Source organism: Lontra canadensis, unplaced genomic scaffold (genome assembly GCF_010015895.1).
Source record: "Lontra canadensis isolate GAN:19392208 unplaced genomic scaffold, GSC_riverotter_1.0 scaffold110, whole genome shotgun sequence".
In the NCBI taxonomy this organism is placed as follows: domain Eukaryota; kingdom Metazoa; phylum Chordata; class Mammalia; order Carnivora; family Mustelidae; genus Lontra; species Lontra canadensis.
Window position 1 is genome coordinate 1,802,312 of NW_022631104.1, and position 25,341 is coordinate 1,827,652.

Here is a 25,341-nt window from a genome sequence, read left to right on the forward strand (position 1 = left end):
GGGAGGTGGGTCCTTTTCTACGTGACTTTGAAGGCGAGCAGACTCGGGCTGACTGGCCCCACAGACCTCTGAATGACCCTGAACGTGTTGCTGGCAGAGATGCCTCCAGCCTCTCCCACTCTTAAAACGGGAGGCGCAGGGAGACATGGTCCTTCTTTTCCCACTGTGTGTCGCTCTGTCCATGTGGGATGGTTGGAGCAGCAGCGCCGTTTTGCCAGCGAGGAGACTCGCTGAGGAGCTCACTCAGGAAGGATGGAGAAGACAGAACCCTGGTTCCTGGCGATGCCGTGTGGCCGCTGAACTAGCAGCCCTGGAGACAACTTACCTTGTGGACTCGTGATCTGCTGAAATGATAATTTTTCTCTGCCGTCTGAGCCATTCTGAATAGATTTTTTTGGTTACTTGCCACAAAGCATCCTGATAAATTTATTGTTTCCATTAGCCCCATTTATTTAGGTTTTGCTCCTCAAAATGTCACAACCTAGCCAGTGGGAGCCCCTCTAGTTGGATGTCATGCTCTGTTGGTCTTGCCTGGGACTTTCTTGAGCATGTCCTTACTTAGTTTTTAAATTTTTAGCAACGATTGCCTGTTTCAGGCGTATCCTGAGTTTTACCTGCTCCAAGTACCCCCTAAAGAGCCCAGGTTTTCTTTTCTTTTAAAGATCTTATTTATTTACCTGATGGAGAGAGAGAGAGAGAGAGCGAGCGAGCATAAGCAGGGGGAGCCACAGGGAGAGGCAGAGGGAGAAGCAGGCTCCCCGCTGAGCAGGGAACCCGATGCGGGGCTCGATCCCAGGACCCTGAGATCATGACCCGAGCTGAAGGCACGTGCTCAACCGCCTGAGCCCCTCAGGCACCCCGAGAGCTCAGGTTTTCATGGAGAATAACATTGTGGACCACAGTCTAGGCTCCAAGGACTTGGTATAGGTAAGGGAACAACCATTGTCGCTATTGGGACCCTTTTAGTCACGACAGAGCTGGAAGGGGGCTAATTTCCTTAACATATAAATAGTTCCTACAAATCAAGAAGAAAAAGACCCAAATCCAATAGAAAAGTGGAGCAGCTAGTGCCCGGCAGAGGACATACAGACAGCTTCTACAGCAGGAGATGCTCATCCTCATGGAGAGTGAGAGAAGTTACAGCCATAGGATAGGAATGTCGGGTTCCTCACCTGTCAGGCTGGCCAGGGAAAAGTGCTTGTCCACACGCTGTGGGCGAGAGGGCAGCGGAGGGAGCAGTTCACGCATCGGTGGGCTCACTGATGCGAGTGTAAATTGGTACAAGTTCCACGAGGTCGGGGGGGTGTGGACAGAGCCTACATTCGCCAAATGCACACAGGCTTTTGACTCAGAAATTCCGTTTCTGGGATTTGGTACTCCATGTATCTCCACATTTGAGAAATGCTGTATATGCCTGGTAATCTCTTTCCGCAAACACTTTAAAAAAATTTATTTATTTATTTATTTATTTATTTGAGAGAGAATGCCTATGAGTGGGAGGAGGGGGAGAGGGAGAAGCAGACTCCCCGCGGAGCAGGGATGCGGGGCTCGAACCCATGACCCCGAGATCATGACCCGAGCCAAAGGTAGGTGTCCGGAAAAAACACCTTTTTTTTTTTTTTTTCTTCTACACTGAGACAATATCGCAAACAAACTAAATGTCCAGCTTCTACAGAATGGGCCTCGGAAAGATGGACGAGTGACTGAGGGAGGTGGGGAAACGCGATGGTGCTGGGTCCAGCGGGGGATGCCAGGGAATGACGTCTCTCTCCCTTCTGCGCCTTGACTCGTGTAAATCCACTCCCCCTAAACAAACAAGAGCACCGACATTACACACCCAGTTCTCTGGGTTCCTTCTGCTGGGGCAGGTTGCAGGCCGCTGGGCTCTGGCCCAGCTGGTAGCGGAGTGGGAGTTGGTCTTACTCTCCCTTTACTGTTCACGCAGTCCGGGAGTTTGCCCTGCCTCCCCTCCCAGGGCAGGACTCATGTATAACAGATCTTGGGGTTCAGTGTGTTTCAGCAAACACTTCTTGACACCCACAAGCCTGATATGGTGCTCAATCCCGGGGAATGAACCTGGGTTGGTCCTGCTGGGAGTGTGGCCCTTGCCTTGGGGGAGCTGAGCAGGGAGGGGATGTGGACACACACAGGAATTGCCACCCTAGTCAGTGAGGGGCGATAGGACCACTCACAGGGCAAACTCAGTACAGAGGAAAGCTGATGAGCCCTGGAGGGGGAAGGCGGGGAAGGCTGGAACCGCCAGGGAGGACTTCTCTGAAAACCTGAAGTCAGACCAGGGGTTAGAAGGCTGCATAGAATTTTTCTAGTACAGGCAAACGACATTGTGGGTTCTGGGAAATACAGGGCTGCACCCCAGTGGACGGGAGATGGAGCAGAGATGAGGATGGAGGGTGGTGGGATGAGGCGGGAGGAGGGCAGGCTTCCTGAGCAGGAGCTTTGAATGGATTTTTGTCCCGCAGGCAGCAGAGAGGTAATGGCTTTTCGGCTAGAACGGAAGGAGCCCCAGAGCTCTGCGCATGGAGGGCTTGCAAGTGTGCCAAGCTGATCGGGTTAATTCGGTGGCCAGGCCGTGCCTTATTCACAAACACCTGCAGAGCGAGTTGCCCTCTTCATTCTGCACCCCCCCCAACCCCTTGCAACCTTAATAAGCAGGACCCTTCCCAGAGGCGAGCCACCTGGGGAGCCCATGTGTGCGCCCAGCCACGCGCTCTGTCTGCTTGCGGGGCCGGCGTCCAAGCCTGCTTCCTGCAGGTTTGCTGCCCCCGTCCGCCTCCGCTTCCCCCTTCCGTTCTTCTCCTCCACCTGGAGAACCGCGTGCCTCCCTGAGTGCCCGCCAGGCCCGCCTTCTCGGGCTGGGGCTCATCTCTGGGCTGCGTGCGGGTCGGTTAGGGACCCGGAAGCCACAGCACCCTCCGACCGCTGGGCCTCCCGGGGGCGGGGTCGCGCCCGTTATTAGAGCGTCCGCTCTCCTTCCTCCTCAGACGGCGCGTTAGTCAAGATGGGTCTCTACCGCATCCGCGTGTCCACCGGCTCCTCGCTGTGCGCGGGCTCCAACAACCGGGTGCAGCTGTGGCTGGTGGGCGAGCACGGGGAGGCGGCGATCAGGACGAGCGTGAGGCCGGCGCGAGGCCAGGTGAACCGCGGGGCCGGGGCTGGGGGCGCTGGGGTCAGGCCGGGGCGCACGGGGCGCGCTCGGGACGTGTCCCCGCGCCCGGCCTCCTCGGGACCGACGCGCTGCTCGCGGGCCCGGCCTGGCGCGGAGTCGGCCTTCCCTCGACCGGGGCGCCTGTCCTCCCGGGTCCTGTAATGCCCAAAGCTGTTGTTTCGAGTCCTCTCCCGCGTTGCTAGGTGTCTGGCCCGCCCCGGGCGGGGGTGGGGGCGCCGGAGGACCGGTCGGGGGGAAGAAGCCCGGAGATGACAGCACCCAAGGGCCGACGCACTTCCCCGCGCTCCTCGCACCTACCTGGTTCTCACCCCGATCCCGACCCCCCCAGTTCTCATCGCCTGTCCGGCTCTCTCCAAGACGCCCCAGATGCGGCGGTCTGTCCCGCGGACGCTTCCCGGCCCTCAGGCCTCCCCTCGCGCCCCCCACCACGGGGGTCGCTCGCGCCTCTCCGTCTCTGCCTCTAGCCGGAATCCGGCGGGGTCCGTTCTGTCTCCTGGACCCCTCGTGCCTCCGCGCCTCGAGCTCCGCCAGCAGCGTCCTCCCTCCCGCCTCCCCCGTCAGGTGTCTTGAACAGGGTCACCTTCACCCTCCCCACGGCCTCGCCGCTTCCGCGCGGCCCTTCCCAGCCCTTCTGGGGTTTGTTCCAAACAGTCCCACCTCCAAACGTGCCCCCAAGTGTTCTCGGGACGAATCCCAAGCCCCTGGCTGACCTTTGAGACTTCCCGATGTGCTCGGGCGCCGGTCCGCAGACCTCTCCCCTGCGCCCCAGCTCCCCGACGCCGCCCAGCCCTCCTCGCCGCGTCTCCCTGAGCCCCTGCCCCGCACGCCTCCCCGCTTTTCCCTCCTTCGGCCGGGCGGAGCGCTGCCTCCTGAAGGGGTCCCCGGACGGCCAGTCCCGCGGGAGGCCTGTCCGGGCCCTGGGCTGTCCGGCACAGCCTGCCGCCTGCTCGGCCCCGCGTCTCCCCGCTCCCCGGTGCTCTCTCTCCCTGCGCGGCGCTGCGCACTGGCAGGGTCGGCAGGGAGGAAGAAGCAAAGGAAGGAGCGCGCCTCCCGGTGTTCCTTCCTGCCGCCTCACCCCGACGCACCTGCGTCCTGCGCTTCCCCTGCTCCTTCGGGCTCCTTCCGCGCGCCTTTCCCAGAAGCTGAGGGACGGGCGTCCCGCCGGAGCAGGGCTCGGCCCAAGGGCCCCGTCCCGCGCGCCGAGCGCCCTGTTGCCGCCCGCAGGAGACGGAATTCAAGGCGGACGTGCAGGAGTACCTGGGGCGCCTGCTGTTCGTCAAAGTGCACAAGCGGCACTTCCTCCAGGACGACGCCTGGTTCTGCAACTGGATCTGCGTGCAGGGCCCCGGGGCCGGCGGGGACGAGTTCAGGTTCCCGTGCTACCGCTGGGTGGAGGGCAGTGGCGTCCTGAGCCTCCCCGAGGGCACTGGTGAGCGCCGGGGGGGGGGGGGGGGGGGCAGGGGAGCCAGGGGGGGGGATGTGGAGGGGGCCGGTTGCCGGGGCTGCTGCGGGAGGCCGGGATGCTGAAGGGTCAGGGCCCGCAGAGGAGGCGCCCTTGGCGGGGACCCGGGAGAGGCTCTCAGGAGAGGCCTCCCCGCCCGTCCTTTCCTCCCCACCTCTAGGCAGGACCGTGGGAGACGACCCTCAGGGCCTGTTCAAGCAGCACAGGGAGCAGGAGCTGGAAGAGAGGAAGAAGCTGTATCGGTCAGCGCCCCCCCCCCCCCCGCCCCCGCGCCAGCCCGGGGCTCTTCCCCGCCCCCCGCCCCCTCCCGGCCTGGCCCTGCTGACCCTTCGCTAGGACCAACATCTGCTTTCACTTCTGGGCTACAGATGGGGCAACTGGAAAGATGGGCTAATCCTGAATGTGGCCGGGGCCACCATCAATGACCTCCCTGTAGACGAGCGGTTTCTGGAAGACAAGAGGATTGATTTTGAAGCCTCGCTGGCTAAGGGGTGAGAACAAGAGGGGTTGGGTCCCAGGGAACACCAGGGTGTTCTGGTGCATGGGGCTGGGCTGGCCTAAGCTGGGTGCCTGTGGTTATCCGTCAGACTCTGAGCACAACTCAAACTCTTTGCTTCTTCCCCTAAGGCTGGCAGACCTGGCCATCAAAGACTCTTTAAATGTTCTGACTTGCTGGAATGATCTGGATGACTTCAACCGGATTTTCTGGTGTGGCCAGAGTAAACTGGCTGGTCAGTACCCCCACCCCCCAGCTCCAGTACTTCTCCCAGGATCCCCCCAGAGCCCCCAGCCAGGGAGCCAGGGCCAGGACACCAGAGGCCTGCGTCCCTCGAGAAGTGTGCGGTCAGGCAGGGATGGCTCGGTGGGGGCGCTCTGATCCAGGGCACTCTCCACACCGGCCCTCTGCAGTAAAGGTCCGTGACTCCTGGCGAGAGGACGCCTTATTTGGGTACCAGTTCCTCAATGGCACTAACCCCATGCTGCTGAGGCGCTCGAAGCAGCTTCCCGCCCGCCTGATGTTCCCCCCGGGGATGGAGGAGCTGAAGGTCCAGCTGGAGACGGAGCTCCAGGTGCGGACATGGGAGCCCTAAAGGGGCCACGCAGGGAGATGGGCGTGGGGTCAGCTGTGGGCCCAGCTTCCTGCTGGATGGCAGGGAGGGACGTGCCGGGAGAAATCAGGTGATCGTGAGAAATGCAACCACGTGCTTTTCTCCCCGAGTGAGAGCGGCGAACGGGGGGTGGGGGGTTGTGGGGGGGTGTGAAAGTGTCGGGTCCACCGAGACAGAGTCGCAATGACAGCAGCCCATCCCCTCCCCTCCCAACCACCCCATGCAGAGAGGCACTCTGTTCGAGGTGGACTTCTCGCTTCTGGATGGGATCAAGGCCAATGTCATCTTGTGCAGCCAGCAGCACCTGGCCGCCCCTCTGGTCATGCTGAAGCTGCAGCCTGATGGGAAACTCCTGCCCATGGCCATCCAGGTGAGAGGACCCCGGGTTCTGCTCCCAGGGGCCGAGCTCCCGCTCCTCGAGTTCTTGCTCAGGGCAGAGGCCTAAGATGCCCGGGAGGAAATGGGAAAGAAAGGAGGAAAGTCGGGGTCTGGCTGCAGAGACAGACCAGGCAAATCTGAGGAAACTCTGGAGCAGAGGGAGCCTCTGAGGACAGAGCGGTCTGGGAAGGCCCTTCGGAGGCTGCTGTGCCAGCACCTGCTTCGGGACGGGGCACAGAAGGGGGATGCTGGCTCATGGGACTAGGGTGATGGGTTCACTGACTGCCCAATGCGGAGGTGATGATAGGCTCGGGTGTGGGGAGCAGTTGTGGGTGCCGAGGGCAATTAGATTGGCCGGGGTTCAGGGAGGGAGGGGGAGGAGTCACGCGAGGGTCCTGCAGAAATGGGACAAATAAGGAGGAAAAGTGACCGCTGAGGACCGGGGGCGCAGCCAGTCGTGTGGAGGCAGGGTTGCGAGAGTGTGGGATGGAGGAAGCAGAGGGTTTGAATCCCGTCCACACTGCGGGGAGCAAAAGGGAAGTGAGGTGGGAGGAGGCCGGGGGGAGCAGTTTCTGTGGAAGGTTGCGGGGCTGGAGGGAGGTAGGGAAGGCAGGTGAGGAGTAGCGTCTGCCCGGGAGTAGCAGCGCCTGGTGGGCAAGGGACGAAAGAGAGGGGACGTGGGGGTCCCTGGCACTCATCCCACTCTCTGGTCCCCACTCCAGCTCCAGCTGCCCCACGTGGGGTCCCCTCCACCGCCGCTTTTCCTGCCCACGGATCCCCCAATGGCCTGGCTGCTGGCCAAGTGCTGGGTCCGCAGCTCCGACTTCCAGATGCACGAGCTGCAGTCCCACCTTCTGCGGGGACACTTGATGGCCGAGGTCATCACTGTGGCCACCATGAGGTGCCTTCCCTCCATACACCCTGTCTTCAAGGTAGCTCCTTACTCCCTCCCGCCCTGTGGCATTGTCCTGCCACTGGAGACCCTCCCTGGGGACCCTGAGGGTGGGGAGAGCCAGCCAGGACAGACGAGCGAGCCGAGAGCCTGCTGTGCCTTCTGAATGGGGCAGCGTGTCCTCTCAAGAAGGTGAGAATGAGTCATCGGCGGGGTGAGGGGTGCAAAGTCTTACTCTTCTCAAAGTACAGACACACGCACGTGGTGTAAACAGAACATGCCCACGAATGAGGACTCCAACCAGACGGGACCATACAAATAGCACAAAGTATTTTTCCTGCCCGTTTTGAAGAGTCCTAAACTAGTGACCTGTAGGGCAGTTGGGGGGCTTGGGAGGATAGTAGCCCGGCTCCCTGCGGAAGAGCAGGACAGAGTACCCACCTACGCACTTGTTTTCTTGGCGTGTCCCGTGTGGCACGAGCCATTCCAGATGCCGGTGCGAAGCAAGACAGCCAAGGTCCTGATCTTTGGGTTTTTCATTTCCGTTACGGGCTAACAGGCAGTAATGGAGGTACTGGAGGTCAGCCGTGCTAAGTACAACGCAGAGAAGCAGGCCAGGGTGATGGGAGAGTGAGTTAAGCTGGGTGACCAGGAGAGGCTCCTTTGAGAACGAGACTATAAGGAGCCAGCCTCGAGATGGTCAAGGCACAGGGATCAGCCAGTGCAAAGGTCCTGTGGCCGGAACAAGCTTGGCATGTTTGAGGGACAGAAAGAAGGTGAGTGGAAGGGACAGAGGGAAAAGGGTAGGAGATGAAGTTCTCAGTTTAGACCCTGCATTCTCAGTGGGGGCCCATTATGCCCCCCAAGGAGGCAAAAGTGCTTCTGGGGAGGCAAAAAAGTACTATTTTTATGTATAAAGCACATATATACATATAGTACCTGATAGACACAGTATAGCTGTAGCATTAAATTTCAGGGAGGAATTTTATCTAAGAATGTGTATCACGTATGAATATATAAATCCTACATACATATGACTCGGAAAAGGCCACTTAGAGGCTGCTAACGAAACAGACGAGAAACTGAGCTCGACTTTGCGCAGCCTTACACAAACAGAAAAGGAGGATGATTTCTTTGGGTTATCAGAGAGCAGTGAGTCAGCGGTGTCCGGGGGGCCACCGCGCTCACGTCTGTGCTTTTCCCGCTCCTCAGCCGTGTTCCCCGCAGGGACTTGGCCGTCTCTTCTGACTCTGCCCTTCCCGCTCTTGTCCCCGCAGCTCATCATTCCCCACCTGCGTTACACCTTGGAAATTAACGTCCGGGCCCGGAACGGGCTCATCTCTGACATGGGAGTCTTCGACCAGGTACGAGGAGACCAGGGGCATCACGGGGTTCACCCCTCCCTCCGGTTCTGGCCTCGGGCAGGCTGATGGGCCCGACCCTGCCTGGCCCTCGCCCCCCAGGTGGTGAGCACGGGTGGTGGAGGCCACGTGGAGCTGCTCAAGCGGGCGGGCGCCTTCCTCACCTACCGCTCCTTCTGCCCCCCCGACGACCTGGCCGACCGGGGGCTCCTGGGAGTGCAGTCGTCCTTCTATGCCCAAGACGCCCTGCGGCTCTGGGAAATCCTCGCTCGGTGAGGAGGGGGAAGGCAGGGCTGGGGAGGGGACGCTAGGACAGGACGTCCGGGTCTGGGCTGGGGGCCTGGGGCCCCTGACCCGGCAAGGCGGTGGGGAGGAGCCCAGGGCCACGAGGCTCCCAGTGAGCTTGGGCTCTCGGATTGTCGGGGACAGCTACGTGCAGGGTATCGTGCATCTCCACTACAAGACGGACGAGGCCGTGAGGGACGATCTGGAGCTGCAGTCCTGGTGTCGGGAGATCACGGAGGTCGGGCTGCTTGGGGCCCAGGACCGAGGTAGGATTAGCCCCCGCCTGGGGCCTCCCATGCAAGATCGTTCCCCTGGGAACCTCTCCAGAATCCTCTCGAACTTCTGTGCCATCTTCCAGAGGCATTTCCAACCCTATGAAAATGCCCAAAGGCCTTCCCAGATTCCTTTGCTGTCAGCTAGAGACAGGATCCCATCCCCTGCCCCAAGAGCCCCTCTAGTTCCGGAGGCAGTGGGACCACTGGTCACCCGTGAATGTTTCACAACCAGTTCCCTGAGAAAACGAAACAAAACACAGTGAAAGCCTGAATCGTAGGACTTGCCCATCGGCGCGGTGTAGATGTCCCCCTGCGGCTCCCAGTGTTGCTGAACCCCTGACCCGCACTGCAACTGGCTCTCGCCGTGCCCCGCGGGGTGCGACCCTCCCAGCAGGTCCCCCCCCAATCTGACCCAGTCTGCGGTCAGCACCACGGATCCCGAGGGCACCCACGGTGCCCTCCTCACCCCTGTCCTCTCCCCACTCTGCCCTGTGTCTGAGCTGAGCTTCTGTCCCTGGCCCCACAGCCGCTAACTCCCTGGAACCCCTTGCAGGCTTCCCCAACTCCCTGCAGTCCCGGGACCAGATGAGCCGCTTTCTCACCATGTGCATATTTACCTGCACCGGCCAGCACTCCTCCACGCACCTGGGCCAGGTACTCGCCACAGGGGGCTGCTGGGGCTTTGCACCTGCAGCTGAGGCGGGGCTGGGGGCAGGCGGGCTAAGGGCTTTCCGTGCTTTGCCGGCACTGACTCTGCATATCTGCCCCTCCCCAGCTGGACTGGTACTCCTGGGTCCCTAACGCGCCCTGCACCATGCGGATGCCCCCGCCGACCACCAAAGACGTGACCCTGCAGACAGTGATGGCAACACTGCCCAGCTTCCATCAGGCCTCCCTGCAGATGTCCATCGTCTGGCAGCTGGGCCGACGCCAGCCCATGATGGTGGGGGGATGGGGTGGGGGCTGCCCGGAGGGCTTCCAGGAAGGGGCGGCTGCAACAAGCAAGGCCCGAGGGGGTTCTGGGCTCTCAGCTGCCTTTCTCTCTCCACCCAGGTGGCTCTGGGCCAGCACCAGGTGGAGTATTTTTCGGGTCCCGGACCCAAGGCTGTGCTGAAGAAGTTCAGGGAGGAGCTGGCTGTCCTGGAGAAGGAAATCAAGACCCGGAATGAAAAGCTGGACATGCCTTATGAGTACCTGCTGCCCAGCCTGGTGGAAAACAGCGTGGCCATCTGAGTGCCACCTCCCCCCTCTCCCAAGCCACGCGCCACCCCTTGGTGCTTGCGGTCCCACCACCGCTGACCCCCAGCGGTCCCCACCCCACCCCGGGGAGAGTTCCTTTTCCATGGTCTGTGGCCACATTTTATTTTAGACTCTGCCTGCTGCCTCCTGCTTCATTTGGGTCCACACCCCCCTGCCCCGGGGGAAGATAATAGCCACATTTATGTAAACTGTTTCAAGAGTAGGATAGAATGTCCACACAGGTCACTCCACCTGTCCATGAGCCAAATACGATTTTGAAACAAAATTGGGTTTAAATGGCAACAAAAAGATACGTCAGGCAACAAAAGAAAAGAAGTTAGAACAAACTATCCGAAAGCAAATATTGGCCAAAGAATGTAGCACATCTTTCTGACTGGTCGGGCCTTATACCTGTCCTGAAGGCAGATCCTACACAGCAAAGCACTTATAGCAGTCCTCAAGATTTCTGTCTCGTGGCTCACGTAGAGCGTGAAAATGGAAGAAAACGGGGGCGTCCATATCTATAACCCGTTTGCAGTTCCCCAAGTTAGAAAGCTCCAAATCAAAGTAATTAACCAGAGGGGCACCTGGGCAGCTGCCTTTGGCTCAGGTCATGATACCGGGGTCCTGGGATACAATCCTGCATTGGTCTCCCTGCTCAACGGGGAGTCTGCTTCTCCCTCTGCCCCTCCCTCTGCTCACGCTCCTGCTCTCTCTCTCTCAAATAAATGCATATATAAAATCTCTCTCTTTTTTTTTTTTTGAGTTGTGGACAAAATCTTTTATTTCTAATTTACAGGCCTCATCAGGGCCTTTGGTAGTACTGTTAAGAGACCATTTTACCTAGCTTACAACTAAATGAAAAAAATTTTCAATTGCAGTCATTTCTTACCTAGGGCTGCCGAGTTATAGGATACATTTCACATAGCATCGTTTGCCTTATAAAACACAAGGTGTCCTGTGTGCTTTTTTTGCCATACTCAAAGCAGCCTGAAAAAGTTCCCCTTCCTAGGGGGGTGGGGAAGCCTATTCAAGGACCAAACAGGATCCTGACAGAACTCATGTTCAAACGGTCAAGATTCACAGTTGCTTTATCAAATGGACCAGTGTTCCAAGAGATTTGCCGGCTATCTAAAGCCAAGAATTAGGGGCGCCTGGGGTGCTCAGTCGGTTGAGCATCTGCCTTCAGCTCAGGTCACGATCCCAGGGTCCTGGGATCAAGTCCCACATCCGGCTCCCTGTTCAACACTTCCCCACTGCTCATGATCCCCCCACCTCCTGCTCTATCTCAAAAAAATAAAATCTTAAAAAAAAAAAAACAAAACAAAGCTACCATACACTCCAGCCCAAAACATGTCCTTCCGCTCATTAGGTGAACTTTTGCCAAACTTTGTGTTGAATCCCCAGTGCAGTAATATTCCCTCTTCCCCTAACCTTGATCATTAAAGATGAAAATTCTTATAGGAAGTGGATTTCTAGTCCTTAAGTAACAGTAAACAACTTCCAGTAGATTTTCTTTTCCCACAATCTAGATACAGTTAACGCTACCATTAAATAAAGTAATGCTATTGAATGCCTCACCTTTTAAGATATAGATATATAGATATATAGATATGATTTGATTTATTTATTTGAGAGAGAGCACAAGCAGGGAGAGCAGAAGGCAGAGGGAGAGGAAGAAGCAGGCTCTCTGCTGAGCAAGGAGCCCGATGCAGGGCTCGATTCCAGGACCCTGGGATCATGACCTGAGCCAAAGACAGACACTCAACCAGCTGAGCCACCCAGGCACCCTATTTCAATATTTATAAGTGTGACAATGCATTCCACTAACTGGGAAATGAAAAGGTGATAATCTATCAAGTTTATTCCACAGTGATATGATACACATTTTCTATGCAACACATTGACTTTGTATTACAGAATTTAACCTGTTTTATGAACTATCCTGTGGTGTTATTCTTTGCTTATCTGTTCTATGAGAAGATGTGTTGCACTGACAGACCCCCTTTTCCCATAGGTTTTACTATGTACTCAAACAGAGCTTCTTTCCCTGAGACAAGGTGGAAAAACTCAAGTCCCCCACCCGGGAAAAGAAGGGTTAACCCAATTTTAGTTTCAGCATATTTTAACACCAGAAATAGGGTCTGTGCAACTCTCAATCTTTTACCTGAACCATACTATACAAGGTTATGGTGTGGACCAAAAGAAGAGACGGGCTTCTCACTAAACTTTTGTTTTAATGGGTCTCAGAATTCTGTGACAGGCTTTTGGTCAAGTTATTTCCATTAAAAAGTACTGGTTTTCACTCTGGCAAACAGCATGGAGGTTCCTCAAAAAGTTGAAAATAGAGCTGCCCTATAACCCAGCCATTTTAGAGCTGGGTTGTAATAGAGCTGCCCTACAACCCATTAACTTTACCCTAAAGTTACAAATGTAGTGATCCGAAGGGGCACGTGCACCCCAATGTTTACAGCAGCAATGTCCACAATAGCCAAACTGTGGAAAGAACCCAGATGTCCATCAACAGATGAATGGATAAAGAAGACATGATATATATATATATATATGTGTATATATATACACATATATATATACATATATGAATACTATGCAATCATCAAAAGAAATGAAATCTTGCCAATTGTGACGACGTGGATGGAACTAGAGGGCATTATGCTGATCGAAATAAGTCAGTCAGAGAAAGACAATTATCATATGATCTCCCTGATATGAGGAAGTTGAGAGGCAACGTGGGGGGCTTGGGGGATAGGAAAGGAATAAATGAAACAAGATGGGATCGGGAGGGAGACAAACCGTAAGAGACTCTTAATCTCACAAAACAAACTGAGGGTTGCTGGGGGGAGGGGGTTCGGGAGAGGGTGGTGGGGTTATGGACATTGGGGAGGGCATGTGCTATGGTGAAGTGTGTAAACCTGGCAATTCACAGACCTGTACCCCTGGGGCTAATAATATGTTATATGTTAATAAAAAAAATACTGGTTTTAAAAACTAATAAGGCATGCCTGGGTGGCTGAGATGGTGGAGCATCTGACTCTTGATTTCTGCTCATATTGTGATCTCTGGGTCCATGTGACTGAGGCACGCTCAGCATGGAGCCTTCTAGAGATTCCCCCCTCCCCCTCCCTCTGCACCTCCCACCCCACCCCCCCTAGTTTAATAGGGATCTCTCTAAGTAACAAAGCAAAACAAAACAAAAAACAACTAATAGCTTAAAACTGCCACAGACGCACGAAAACAAAATGGTCCACAAAACATTCTCCTTTTTTTTTTTTTAAAGATTTTATTTATTTATTTGACAGAGATCACAAGCAGGCAGAGAGGCAGGCAGAGAGAGAGAGAGGAGGAAGCAGGCTCCCTGCTGAGCAGACAGCCTTCTCGATCCCAGGACCCTGAGGTCATGACCTGAGCCAAAGGCAGAGGCTTTAATCCACTGAGCCCCCCAGGTGCCTCTGTCCTTTTGTTTTATGACATGTTGTTATCATCAATCAGTCTTTTCCTATTAAACTTCAATGGCCAATGACACAAATAGTTCTGAGACCACCACGGTGAAGACCGCAGTGGCAGGTACCGGGGTTAATATCCATTTAGCCTATGAGCTTTCCCCGCAGACGTGGTGACCTTGCCAGCCCCAGCTGCCTTCTTGCCCACTGCTTTGATGACACCCACAGCAAGCATCTCTCACATCTCTCACGTCACCAACAGCAAAACAACCCAGAGGGGGATAGTCAGAGAAGCTCTCAACACACATGGGCTTGCCAGGAGCCATATCAATCAGGGCAACATCAGCAGATTTCGAGAATCGGGACCATCTTCCAGCTTTTCTTCCAGAACGATCATCAGTCTCCTCCTTCAGCTCCCCAAACTCATCAACAACGTGGGCCGCGTGACCATCAGCGCGGCTGCTGGTGCATCTCCCGCACCTGAGCCGTGAAGCCAGCTGCTTCCACGGGTAGGTCACTTTTGCTGTCACCAGCAACATTGCCACGACGAACATCTTTGACAGATATGCTCTTGGCATTGAAGCCCACATTGTCCCCAGGAAGAGCCTCACTCAAAGCTTCATAGTGTGTTTCAACAGACTTTGCCTCAGTTGTAACATGGCTGGAGCAAGGGTGACCACCCTGGTGGATATGAGGGTACCAGATCCAGTCAGCCCACAGGGACAGAACCAGTAGCACTGATTCTGTAGACGTCCTGGAGGGGAAGAGTCAAGGCCTTTGAGGCAGAAACAGTGGCAGAAACGCAATCTGGAGCCTCACACAGTGCGGTTCCACCAGCATTTCCCATCTTCACAGGCGACTTTCCATCCCTCAAACCAACAAGGCGGGCTGTTGGCACTTGGCGCCAGCACATTGTTACCATTCCAACCAGAAATTGGCACACATGCTGTGTCAGGGCTGTAGCCAGTTTTCTCAACGTAGGTGCTGACTTCCTTCACGATTTCCTCGCATCTCTCAGTAGAATCCATTCTGTGAACACCAACCATTAGTTGTTTCACACCTGGTGTGGAAGCCAGAAGGGCAAGCTCACGGGTCTGCCCGTCCTCAGAGACGCCTGCCTGAAATTCACCGACACCAACAGCAAGGATCAGGACAGCACGGTCAGCCCGAGACGAGCCTGCAATCATGGTTTGGAGAGAGTCTTGGTGTCCTGGGGCATCAGTGACGGATGCATAGTGCTAGCTACTCTCAGGTTTCCATAGGGAGATCTCAATGGTGACACCACGTTCACATTCAGCTTTCAGGGCAGCCAAGACGCAGGCATAGTTGAAGGAGCCCCTTCCCATCCCAGCAGCCTCTCCTCAAATTTTTTGATAGTTCTTTTATTGACCCAACCACATTCACAGATCAGATGGTCAGTAGTGGTAGACTTGCCCAATTCTACACGTCCAGTGGTGATAATGTGGATGGCAGTCTTTTCCTTTCCCGTGTTGGTTTAGGGTTAGTGATGGTTTTCATGACACTTGTCTTCTGGCAACAAACCCGTTGTGATAAAGCAAAAAACAAACAAAGAAACAAACAAACAAAAAAAAACCCTTTTCTTTTTAAGTAATTTTTTAAAAGATTTTATTTATTTTTTTGACAGTAGGAGAGAGAGCGAGAGAAATCATAAGCAGGGGGAGCAGCAGAGGGAGAGAGAGAAGCAGGCTCCCCACTGAGCAGGGAGCTGATTGGGATTCGATCCCAGGACCCTGAGATCATGACCTGACCCAAAGGCAGATGCTTAACCCACTGAGCCACCCAGGCACCCCAGCAATAAAATAATTTTTTTAAATAAAACCCTCCTTATTTTAGTGAGTGACAACAAAGGAATCAATAAAATCCAATTTCTATATCTGATGAAAATTTTGGAAAAATAAACTTAGAAGTTTTATTTCTTAATATGACCATCTGTGGGTATTGAATTTACTCTATTTTGTGGGTATTTTATTTTATTATTTTTCAAGATTTTATTTGCGAGAGAAAGAGAGCACAAGCAGGCAGAGGGGCAAAGGAGAGTGAGAGGGAGAAACAGAGTCACCGCTGAGCGGAAAGCCTGACGTGGGGCTCCATCCCAGGACCCTGGGACTATGACCCGAGCCAAAGGCAGAGGCTTAACCAACTGAGTCCCCCAGGCACCCCTTTGTGAGTATTTTAAAGCAGAAATTCACACAACACACCAGCCGGACACATTTCCTTTCCAAGATGAACAAAGTTGCTTCTTGCCTCTGATTGTTTCATTTGGCAGAAGACGTAGGGGTGATGCTTCATCTGATTCTTAAAGCCAGTACAAGAAATACACAGTTGAGAGGTGGGGTAGAGTTCAGTACTGGGATCTGACAAGAGAGCGTGGCCCAGTCTCCACACCAGAAACGAGGCAGCTGGGGAGGCTGGGGAGTGGGGCACTGGGAGCCGTGGGACTGGAAGAGAGGCACCGGGAAGGGTGGTCTCATGAAGGTGGTGCCAGGAAATTAGGCTTGACCTTCAGGAAAGAGTTAGCTATTGAGGATTATAAGTAATGATAGGACAGGGTCTTGGAAGTCCAACACAGAGGCACCTCCTTCTCCTTGAGGGACATCCCTTCTCTATGGCGATCACAGACCTTCTCTTTGGAGACCACACCCCTTTTCCTTGGGAGCCACCCCCTTCGCTCTCATTATTGGTTCCTCGTCAGATATTTTCATGTTCAGAGCTTTCCCCCTCACTCCCTGACAGAGAAAACTTCAAATACCATTGCTTTTGGGAAATGAATTTTTTTTTTTTTTAAATAAGCTCCAGGCCCTACGTGGGGCTTGAATTTGTGATCACAAGATCAAGAGTTGCTACTCTGATGGCCGAGGGATACTCCGTTGTATATATGGACCACATCTTCTTTACCCATTGGTCTGTCGAGGAACATATCAGCTCTTCCCACAGTTTGGCGACTGTGGCCATGGCTGCTATGAACACTGGGGTACAGGTGGCCCTTCTTTTCACTCCATCTGTATCTTTGGGGCAAAGGAATACCCAACATTTGCATTGACATGGACGAGACTGGAGGAGGTTATGCTGAGTGAAGTAAGTCAAGCAGAGAAAGACAATTATCATACGGTTTCAGTTATTTGTGGCACAAAAGGAACAGCATGGAGGACATTAGGAGAAGGAGGGGGAAAATGAAGGGTGGAAATCAGCGGGGGAGATGAACCATGAGAGACTGTGGAGTCCAGTAAACAAACTGGGGCTTTCAGAGGGGAAGGGGTCGGGGGGATGGGTGAGCCCAGTGACGGGTATCAAGGGGGGCATGGGCTGCATGGAGCTCTGGGTGTTCCGCACAAACAGTGAATCACAGAACACGACATCAAAAACTGATGATGTGCTGAATGGTGACTAACATGACATAATTTTAAAAATTAAAAAAAAAAAAAAAGAATTGCATGCTCTATCCACAGCACCATCCAAATGCCCCTGACACAGGGCTTTTACCAACAGGCTCGTGGGGAGAAAACCACAACACATGGCCTTGAGGTTCTCTAAGACACGAAATCGTGCCCCTTAGGTTCCAGTGAAGTCACAGAATAAAACGTAAGGTCATAATGACGCAGTGACACAGTGATGTTTAGGTTTCAACTTTCTGGTTCACACGGTAATTCCATGTTTGATTTTTTGCAGAGCTGCCAAAATGTTTGCCATGATGGCCACGTTGATGGCATTCCTACCAGCAACGTGTAAGGGTTCTGATTTCTCCACATCCTCCCCAACGTGCCTTTTTTTTCTTCTTTTCCCCAAGATTTTATGCATTTATTTGAGAGAGCGAGAGCCAGAGAGAGAGTGAGAGAGCACAGGCTGGGGGAGAGGCAGAGGGAGAAGCAGGCTCCCCACGGAGCAGGGAGCCCAATGACGCGGGACTCGATCCCAGGACCCTGAGATCAGGACCTGAGCCGAAGGCAGACACATCCCCCCCCCCGAGCACCCCCAGGCGTCCCATGGGTTGACTCTACTGTTATAATGAAGAGACCCAAATATGCAATGGCAAAGCCAGGATCACATTTCTCCTTACTGTGCCCATCAGGCTGGCATTTTGAGTCAGTTAGGGACCCTACTCCTCAAGTCAAGAGGCTGGTTTTTGTCACCGGGTTTTTCTTCCATTTCATAGGATATTACACTCCTCTGTGTGACGGAGGTTGGGTTGTAAGAATAGGAAAGAGGAAGAGAGTATGACAGCAGGGTGACTACCGTGAACAATGCTGCATCATACACTTGAAATTTACCAAGAGTAGATCTTAACTGTTCTCATTTGAAAAGAAGGTCACTGCCTGACATTCGCCATATCGACATTTTTCTCGGTAACTCTCCCGAGGTGAGCGAAACAAAAGCAAAAATAAACTACTGGGACCTCATCAAAATAAAAAGCTTCTGCGCAGCCAAGGAAACAATCACAAAACGAAAAGGCAACCTGTGGAATAGAAGAAGATATTTGCAAATGGCTGTTTTTGTTGATAAAGGGCTAGAATCCAAAATGTATAAGAACTGATATAGCTCAACAGCCCCAAACAAATAATCCAGGTAAAAACCAGGCAGAGGACATGAACAGACTTTCTCCAAAGAAGACATCCCAATGGCCAGCAGACCCATGAAACAGTGCTCCACGTCACTCGGCATCAGAGAAATGCACATCAAAACCACAATGAGGTCCCACCTCGCCCCTGTCAGAAAGGCTAGAGTCAGAGCCAGAAGAACTAACAGGGGTCGGTGAGGAAGTGGGGAGAAAGGAACCATCGTGTACTGTTGGTGGGAGCGCACACTGGGGCAGCCACTGTGGAAAAAGCACGGAGGCTCTTCAAAAAGTTAGAGATAGAGCCACCCCACTCTCTCGTAATTATACTACTAGGTATCTACCCAAGAAATACAAAAACAGTAATTCAAAGGGATGCATGCACCCCTGTGTTTACTGCAGTGTTATCTACAATAGGCAAGTTACGGAAGCAGATGAATGGATAACAATGATGTGGTGTAGATAGAATGGAATATTACTCAGCCATAAAAAAGGAAATCTCGCCATTTGCAATGGCATGGATGGAGCTAGAGAGTATAGTGCTAAGTGAGATAAGTCAGTCAGAGACAAACAAATACCATATGAACAAAGGGGGAGAAAAAGAGAGAGGCAAGCCAAGAACCAGAGTCTTAGCTACGGAGAAGAAGCTGCTGGTCCCTAGAGGGGAGGGGGGGAGAGGTGGGTTAAGCAGGTGATGGGGATAAAGGAGGGCACTTGTGAGGAACTTATACACCTGAAGCTAATATTACGGTGTGCGTTAACTACTCTGGAATTAAAACCTTGATTGAAAAAACCCCTTTCTAACAGGAAAAAATAAAAACAGGTGACTATGAGGGGCTGGATATGTTAGCTCGACTGTGGAATCATTTTACAATGTGTACATACATCGAAACGTTGCATTGGATGCCTTAAATATAGACAATTTTTGTTCATCAGTTATGCGGCAATAAAGCGGGGAGGAAAAAAAAAAGAGAGAGAATATTGAGGACAGAGGGTCTAGTCTTGAGCTGCCCCAGTAATGGCGGACCTCACACATGCCTCGAGCACAAGAGGCCTGAGTCACGTGAGCACGCCGTGCTGCAGAGGCAGCTGGGAGCTTGGGCTGGTGGGCCAGCCCGCAGCAGGCTGAGCTCTGGGTGGCCGGGAGTAAGGACGGAGTGGACCCTGCGGGACAGGGAGCAGTCTCCGCCATGCACTGGTAAGTGAAAGAGTTAGGACTGTCGTCTTTTTGTTTTCTTATGTGGGTCCTTGTTTCTAAGGGTCTTTTTGGCAGAGGCATGGGGTGTGTGTCCACGGAATACAGGTGAAGTCTGATCCCAGTAGCAGAGCACAGGGGAGGAATTGGGTTTTCTTGGAAAGAATGTTTCTAGCTCCGGAAGCTGGTTTTCCTTTGTTTGGGAGCATTATGACTCCAATGAGTGAGTTTTCCTGAAAGACTGCTGGACCAAGTTTAGAGTACATGGTCCCCAAGAGGGAAAGCAGTGACCTGAAAACCTGCCCTTTCTCCGTGTTCTTGCCTTCTAGGAGTATAAACAGAGATAAAGCTTCAGGTCGGGTCGTGCTTTCACCTCTGAATGTATGCATTTCCCCCTTTTCTTTCCTGAAAACAAGATTCCATACCGTCTGCAGGTGCCGTGAAATCCATTATTTCCCACCCTGTTTCAATATGAGGTATTATGACTCAAGACACATCCTTGAGATCCTTGAATCAAAATCCACATGAACTGAGGATTAGGGAGTGAAAATTCCAAGAAAATTCAAAGAGTCTAGGGGAGATTCCAGATTTCCTGATGATAAAACAAAGGTGTCAATTCCCCAAGGATTGGTACCATATAGACTCCATAAATAACCAAAAAAAACAATTTCCTTCAGAGAGCACCTTTAATTAGAGGTATTAGAAAATGAAGATAATAAGATTCTTAAAATTAAAGAGTTTCCATTTTGTTTTATTATAAGAAATTAATAAGTGCTTACAAAAACCTGAAATAAGAAATCCCAAAGAGTGGCCAGGCTATGTGCAGGTAGAAATAAAGCCCAAATTGACAATATTTTAAATATGAAGGTTAATAAACATGAAGGTTAATAAAGTTATTCTTTAGGCTTGATGTAAGGGATATGTCAGGGAAAAAAAATGACATCTTAAAACGTCCCAGTTTTTGAAAAGAGAGCTCAGTCATTAATTATAATCTTGCACAAACACATTGCACATGTTGGTTAAATTAACCTCAAAGAGAGTCTTATGGTTTTCATGTTGCGAAAGCATATTTTTAAGGGAAAAATACATTGATAAGATCAAACACTTAGTTAAAAGATAGATGTTTCACACTGAGGAGGAAAAATAAAACCCACATGTTAACTGTGCAGAACAACTGTAATTAATAAAATTTTAACTGGCAGCATTATTAAAATACACTCCATCTCTCAAGTTTTTGGATGAGTTAAAAGGAAAATTTTACTCTTCCCTGCTGTGTTGTGAGCTAATGGAAAAATATGCGAGTTCATATCGCACCGACTATCCGTGGTCATGAAAAGCCTTAAAGAACACTTTATATCGAGACCTTTACTTATGCATTTACTTATTAAAAGTTTTGTATAAATCTGAGTATAGTTGATGCATAGTGTTACATTACTTCCTGGTGTGTAATGTAGTGGTTCAGGCTTTCACCTGTTATGCTCGGCTCCCCTCAAAGCCAGCTCCCACCTGTCCCCACACAACGGTGTCACGGTATAATGGACTCTGTGTCTTCTGTGCCTTTTATTCTGGTAACTTCCTCGCTCCATAACCGGGAGCCTGGGCCTCCCACTCGCCTTCACCCTTCTTAGGCACACCCACCCCACTTTCCTTGGGCAACCATCAGTTTGCTCTCTGTGTCCAGAGGTCTGATACATGTCTTTGAATTAGTGTGTTTGTTTCCTTTGGGAAATGCCCAGTAGAGGAATTATTGGAAAGTATGGTATTTCTAGTTTTAATTTTCTTTTTTTTTTTTAAGATTTTATTTACTCATGAGAGAGTGTGCAAGAGAGCACAAGCAGGGGGAGAAGGGGGAATCAGGCTCCCCGCTGAGCAGGGAGCCCCATGCGGGGCTCAATTCCAGGACCCGGGGATCATGACCTGAGCTGAAGTCAGGTGCTGAGCCACCCGGGCGCCCCAAAGATGCTGTCATCTTTCTGACAAATGCTTATTTCAATTGTGATCTTGTCCTAGAGTGGGAAACGCACTTCCTGAAATCCCTGAAAACCGTTTATGAGATCTCACACTCAAAGTGGGAGTTGAATGACTTTACTTTCTCTGAAGGCTACTATTAAAATCAAAAATCACAGAGCGGAGGAAATACCGCTTGTGTGTATTGGGCAGCGCCCCCCCCCCCATGTCCCTTTGAGCAATACTGTTTTTTTTAGTGAAGCCAGGAAACTCATTTAAGAGAACAGGTGTCAACTCTGCTGACGTGTCTCTCACTCTCCGTGAGGGGAGAAACTTCCGGACCCTCTCAAGGGACAGCGTGAGAGTGGGTGGGACACACTCGGTAGGACGGACCCAGTGTTTTTCTGTGCCCGAGTCTTGGAATTTCCTCCCGTGCAAAACATCCAGGGTTTACGGCATTTACACATCCTTAATACCAAGCAGAACTGTATGGGGCAGCCCCACCCGGTGAATGGCTGGGAGCACACGCAGACGTGTAGACCCATGTGCCAAAGTCACGATTCTGCGGAGCCTGACTTCAGCCTAGTGTCTGGTGACCTTCCCTTCTCCTTGGTGGATTGTTCTCAAAATGCACTTCCAGGGTGCCTAGGTGGCTCAGTGGGTTAAAGCCTCTGCCTTCAGCTCAGGTCATGATCCCAGGGTCCTGGGATCGAGCCCCGCATCAGGCTCTCTGCTCAGCAGGGAGCCTGCTTCCTCCTCTCTCTCTCTTTGCCTGCCTCTCTGCCTACTTGTGATCTCTGTCAAATAAATAAATAAAATATTTTTTAAAAACTCCACTTCCAGAAGAGTCCTTGGAATCATGTTGGCATCGATGAGCAAAATATCTTGAATCATTTCACAACGCCAACTTTCTCTTCTGGAGGCTGATTGCACAGTTACACATACGTATCTGGGAGGGCAGGCCGCCGCATGCTGGGAGCCCACCCTCCTCGCCTGCTCAGGGCAGGGCTGGGTCTCAGGGGTCATTGTTTGTTTTTCCTTGCATGGGGGGTCTTCTCTGGTGAGGTGATAAGGGCAGGTCTAAGCCAGGGCGGGGCGGCCTCCCCCAGACAGGAGGGCAAGGGAGGCCCATTTCTCATGGGATGGCAGGAGCATGACTCCGTTTCTAGGATGCCCCCTTAACTTTGGAATTTCACCCACTGGGGATAGTCAGAAAATACAGTCCTATGAACTACGCCCCACAAGCAACAACCCAAGATAAGACATGTACACGGCATATACGTGTTTTTGAGTTAAATATGTTCTCTCATGCCAGTGGGAAATGCTTCCGAGGAGCTTTGGGGTTTCTCGAAGTGCTCTCATTTCCCCGGAAAACCCATCCCAGGGCTCTTTTCCTTATCAGTCCTCTACGTGGGGACCTGATAATGTGCTTTCAGTGAACTCTCTGATTCTTTGCCCCACAGAATCTCTATACTTTTATTTATTTTTTTTTTGGATTCCCAGCTCAGGAGTGCTGAAAGAAGACAGGTTCTTTGCGCTGGTCATGAGATGTGTTTTAATCTGTGTTGAAAACAGGGTTTTTGGTCTAGTGAGGTCTTTTTGCCTTCAAAGCCCCGGGAGAAGATTCCAGAGGTGACATATAAGAAACGAGAGATTGCAAAAGCTCAAGGAACACCCATCCCATGTTTTCTTTCTTTCTTTTACTTCCAGTGAGCTAACACACAGTGTAATATTAGTTCCAGGTGCGTGATACAGCGAGTCAACAGTCCTACACACCTGGTGCTCATCACGGCAGGCCCCATCCCAAATCCCCTGCTTCTCCCACTCCCCATCCCCTTCCCTCTGGTGACCATCAGTGTGTTCTCTAGAGTTAAGAGTCTATTTCTTGATTTCTCTCCCTTCTTTTTCCTTTGCTCGTTTGTTTTGTTTCCTAAATTCCACATACAAGTGAAATAATACGGCATTTGCCTTTCTCCGATGGACTCATTTCGCTTAGCATAATACCCTCTAGTTCCATCCAATGTTGCAAAAGGCAAGATTCCATTCTTTTTGATGACTGAGTAATATTCCATTGCGCGCACACACACCGCATCTTCTGTAAACGGACTCTTGGGCTGCTTCCATAACTCAGCCACTGGTAGTTGATAATGCTGTGAAAACACCCATATTTTCAAGTGTGGGCCAGAAGGGGAAACCAGTGAAGGTGGGACCGACAAGAAACAGAACAGAAAGAGGAGACTAAGGAGAGGAGGTGTCTGAGAGCCACAGGTGGGTGTCCGAGTGCAGTAAATCGTGAGCATTATTAAATCGTCGACAGACTCAACTGCTCAATAAGCAAGAATTAGGCAAAGAAAGCCTTCCCAATTTAGTTTGCCGTGTGCGCTTTGAATTGTTTTAATTAAAAAAAAAACATCAGATGAGCTCCGAGGGGCTCCGAGGGCATGAGCAGAGCTCACACAGTGCTGGCTGAGAGAGGCAGGTGGCCCTCTGCCCCCCCCCACAGGGCCTGCTCGCTGCCCCTCCCTCAGCAGCAGGAGAGGCCTCACTCTCTAGAGAAATCGGGCTCTGGGCTCGAGAACACGCGTGCACAGCTGAGGATGGGGAGACGCAGTCCTCAGAACGGGGCGGGGTGTGACGGGAAAATCTAAAGGACGATCCTTAAGGTCCCCATTCTGTTCCCACACCAAACACTGGTGGCCAACAGCTTCCTTCCCTGGAAATTGTTATCTGATGAGTCTGACAATCCTGACAAAGGACCCACAAGTAAGGACAGCCGGGTTCTCCCAAGGACACAGCAGTTTGGCAGCACGGGCTGATCTGCCCCTTGGCAAGCCTCTCCCATCCTCCCAGAACTTCTAGTCTGCTCCTCCCTACCCCACTCCCTGGAAGGACCCCCCGAGGGAAACCACCCTCGTCCCCTCCTACCCAGCCGGCCACTCCTCCTCCACCGTCCCTGCTAGCTCTAGCTCTGCAGCTGGAGCCCTGGCTGAGCTCGGTCCTAGGGGAGCAGACAGTGGTGGAGACGGTCCCCGAGGGGACCAGGATGGCCACTCGAGGAAGGTACACAGCGATGCTGATGGCGCAGGGAGCTCTGGAGCTGGACTGTCCTCCGAGCTCGCCCTGAGATCACGCAAAGAGGTTCCGGGGTGGCTCTCCCACACCGAGCACAGATTTGATGGGGTTTAGGTCTGCTCTGTGTGGGGAGGGCTGCACCCGGCAAGAGGCTGTTTCTAGGGAGGGATCGAGCTGCCCGCCCTCAGCCCTGCTGGGGCGAGTGGGTGACGCATCCCAGCATTTGCCCGAAGCGCCACACACAGCTCAAGGGTTGGCCCTCCTCCCTTTCACCCCTCGGGACCTCGTGGACGCATGTGTGGAGATGCCACCTGCTACACTGACTCCCAGAGACGCACCTTCAGCACGGCCCCAACCCGGGCCCCAAACGAGGAGACGTGACTTCCCGAAACTCTCATGCTTGTGACATAGGAGGCATACTGAACCTCGCATGCGCCAGCAAACTACTGCTCGTGTCCCGGCTCGCTTCTGCTGCGTCCCCGGCTCGGGCTGGCCGCCCTGGCCCTGGTGTCAGCAAGTCCTGTCTGCTCTTCCTTCTGCACACAGCCTCTGTCTGTCCGCACGTGTGTGTCCCCCCCCCCCCACCAGCTGCCACCTCTGTGCAAGCCTGGGCCTCTGCCTGGATCCTTTCAGGCCTCCCAAGAAGCCCTGACTTCACCTTCCATCTTCCTGCACCCCCGGCGGGGCTGTCGGCGCTGCTGCTGGCCCCAATCTGACCGCGACTCCCCTCCTACGTCTCCGCCAGTGCCCAGGACCTTCCGTCCTATTCAGGAGCTCAGGGCGCCCTGTTTCCTCTCTGAATGCACACTCTGCCTTGCTGTCCCCTCCGCACTAGTCTCTCCTCCTCCAACCCTCCGGGCACACTCCCGCTGTAGGGCCTCTGGCCGTTCCCTCAATGTGGAATATTC

The 25,341-nt window shown here is 52.9% G+C and overlaps 1 protein-coding gene and 1 pseudogene across 1 annotated transcript; one reads left to right on the plus strand and one right to left on the minus strand.

Annotated features, from left to right (window-relative positions):
• The first annotated feature begins 3,013 nt into the window (after window positions 1-3,013).
• ALOX15 (arachidonate 15-lipoxygenase) lies at window positions 3,014-10,227 on the plus strand. Its single transcript, XM_032839982.1, has 14 exons — window positions 3,014-3,154; window positions 4,412-4,616; window positions 4,810-4,891; window positions 5,018-5,140; window positions 5,277-5,380; window positions 5,559-5,719; window positions 5,985-6,128; window positions 6,859-7,068; window positions 8,306-8,392; window positions 8,492-8,661; window positions 8,819-8,940; window positions 9,503-9,603; window positions 9,725-9,892; window positions 10,003-10,227. The coding sequence occupies exons 1-14, from the start codon at window positions 3,020-3,022 to the stop codon at window positions 10,180-10,182; spliced, it is 1,992 nt and encodes a 663-aa protein (XP_032695873.1). The 5' UTR covers window positions 3,014-3,019; the 3' UTR covers window positions 10,183-10,227.
• Window positions 10,228-13,782: 3,555 nt separating this feature from the next.
• LOC116856500 lies at window positions 13,783-24,831 on the minus strand (annotated as a pseudogene).
• Window positions 24,832-25,341: the final 510 nt, after the last annotated feature.

Excerpts from the sequence above, each read along its gene's own strand:
- ALOX15 (XM_032839982.1), top strand. The coding sequence starts at position 3,020 with ATGGGTCTCTACCGCATCCGCGTGTCCACCGGCTCCTCGCTGTGCGCG. Across the intron at positions 7,069-8,305 it reads CCATACACCCTGTCTTCAAG|CTCATCATTCCCCACCTGCG; the intron begins GTAGCTCCTTAC and ends TTGTCCCCGCAG. Across the intron at positions 9,893-10,002 it reads GCCGACGCCAGCCCATGATG|GTGGCTCTGGGCCAGCACCA; the intron begins GTGGGGGGATGG and ends CTCTCCACCCAG.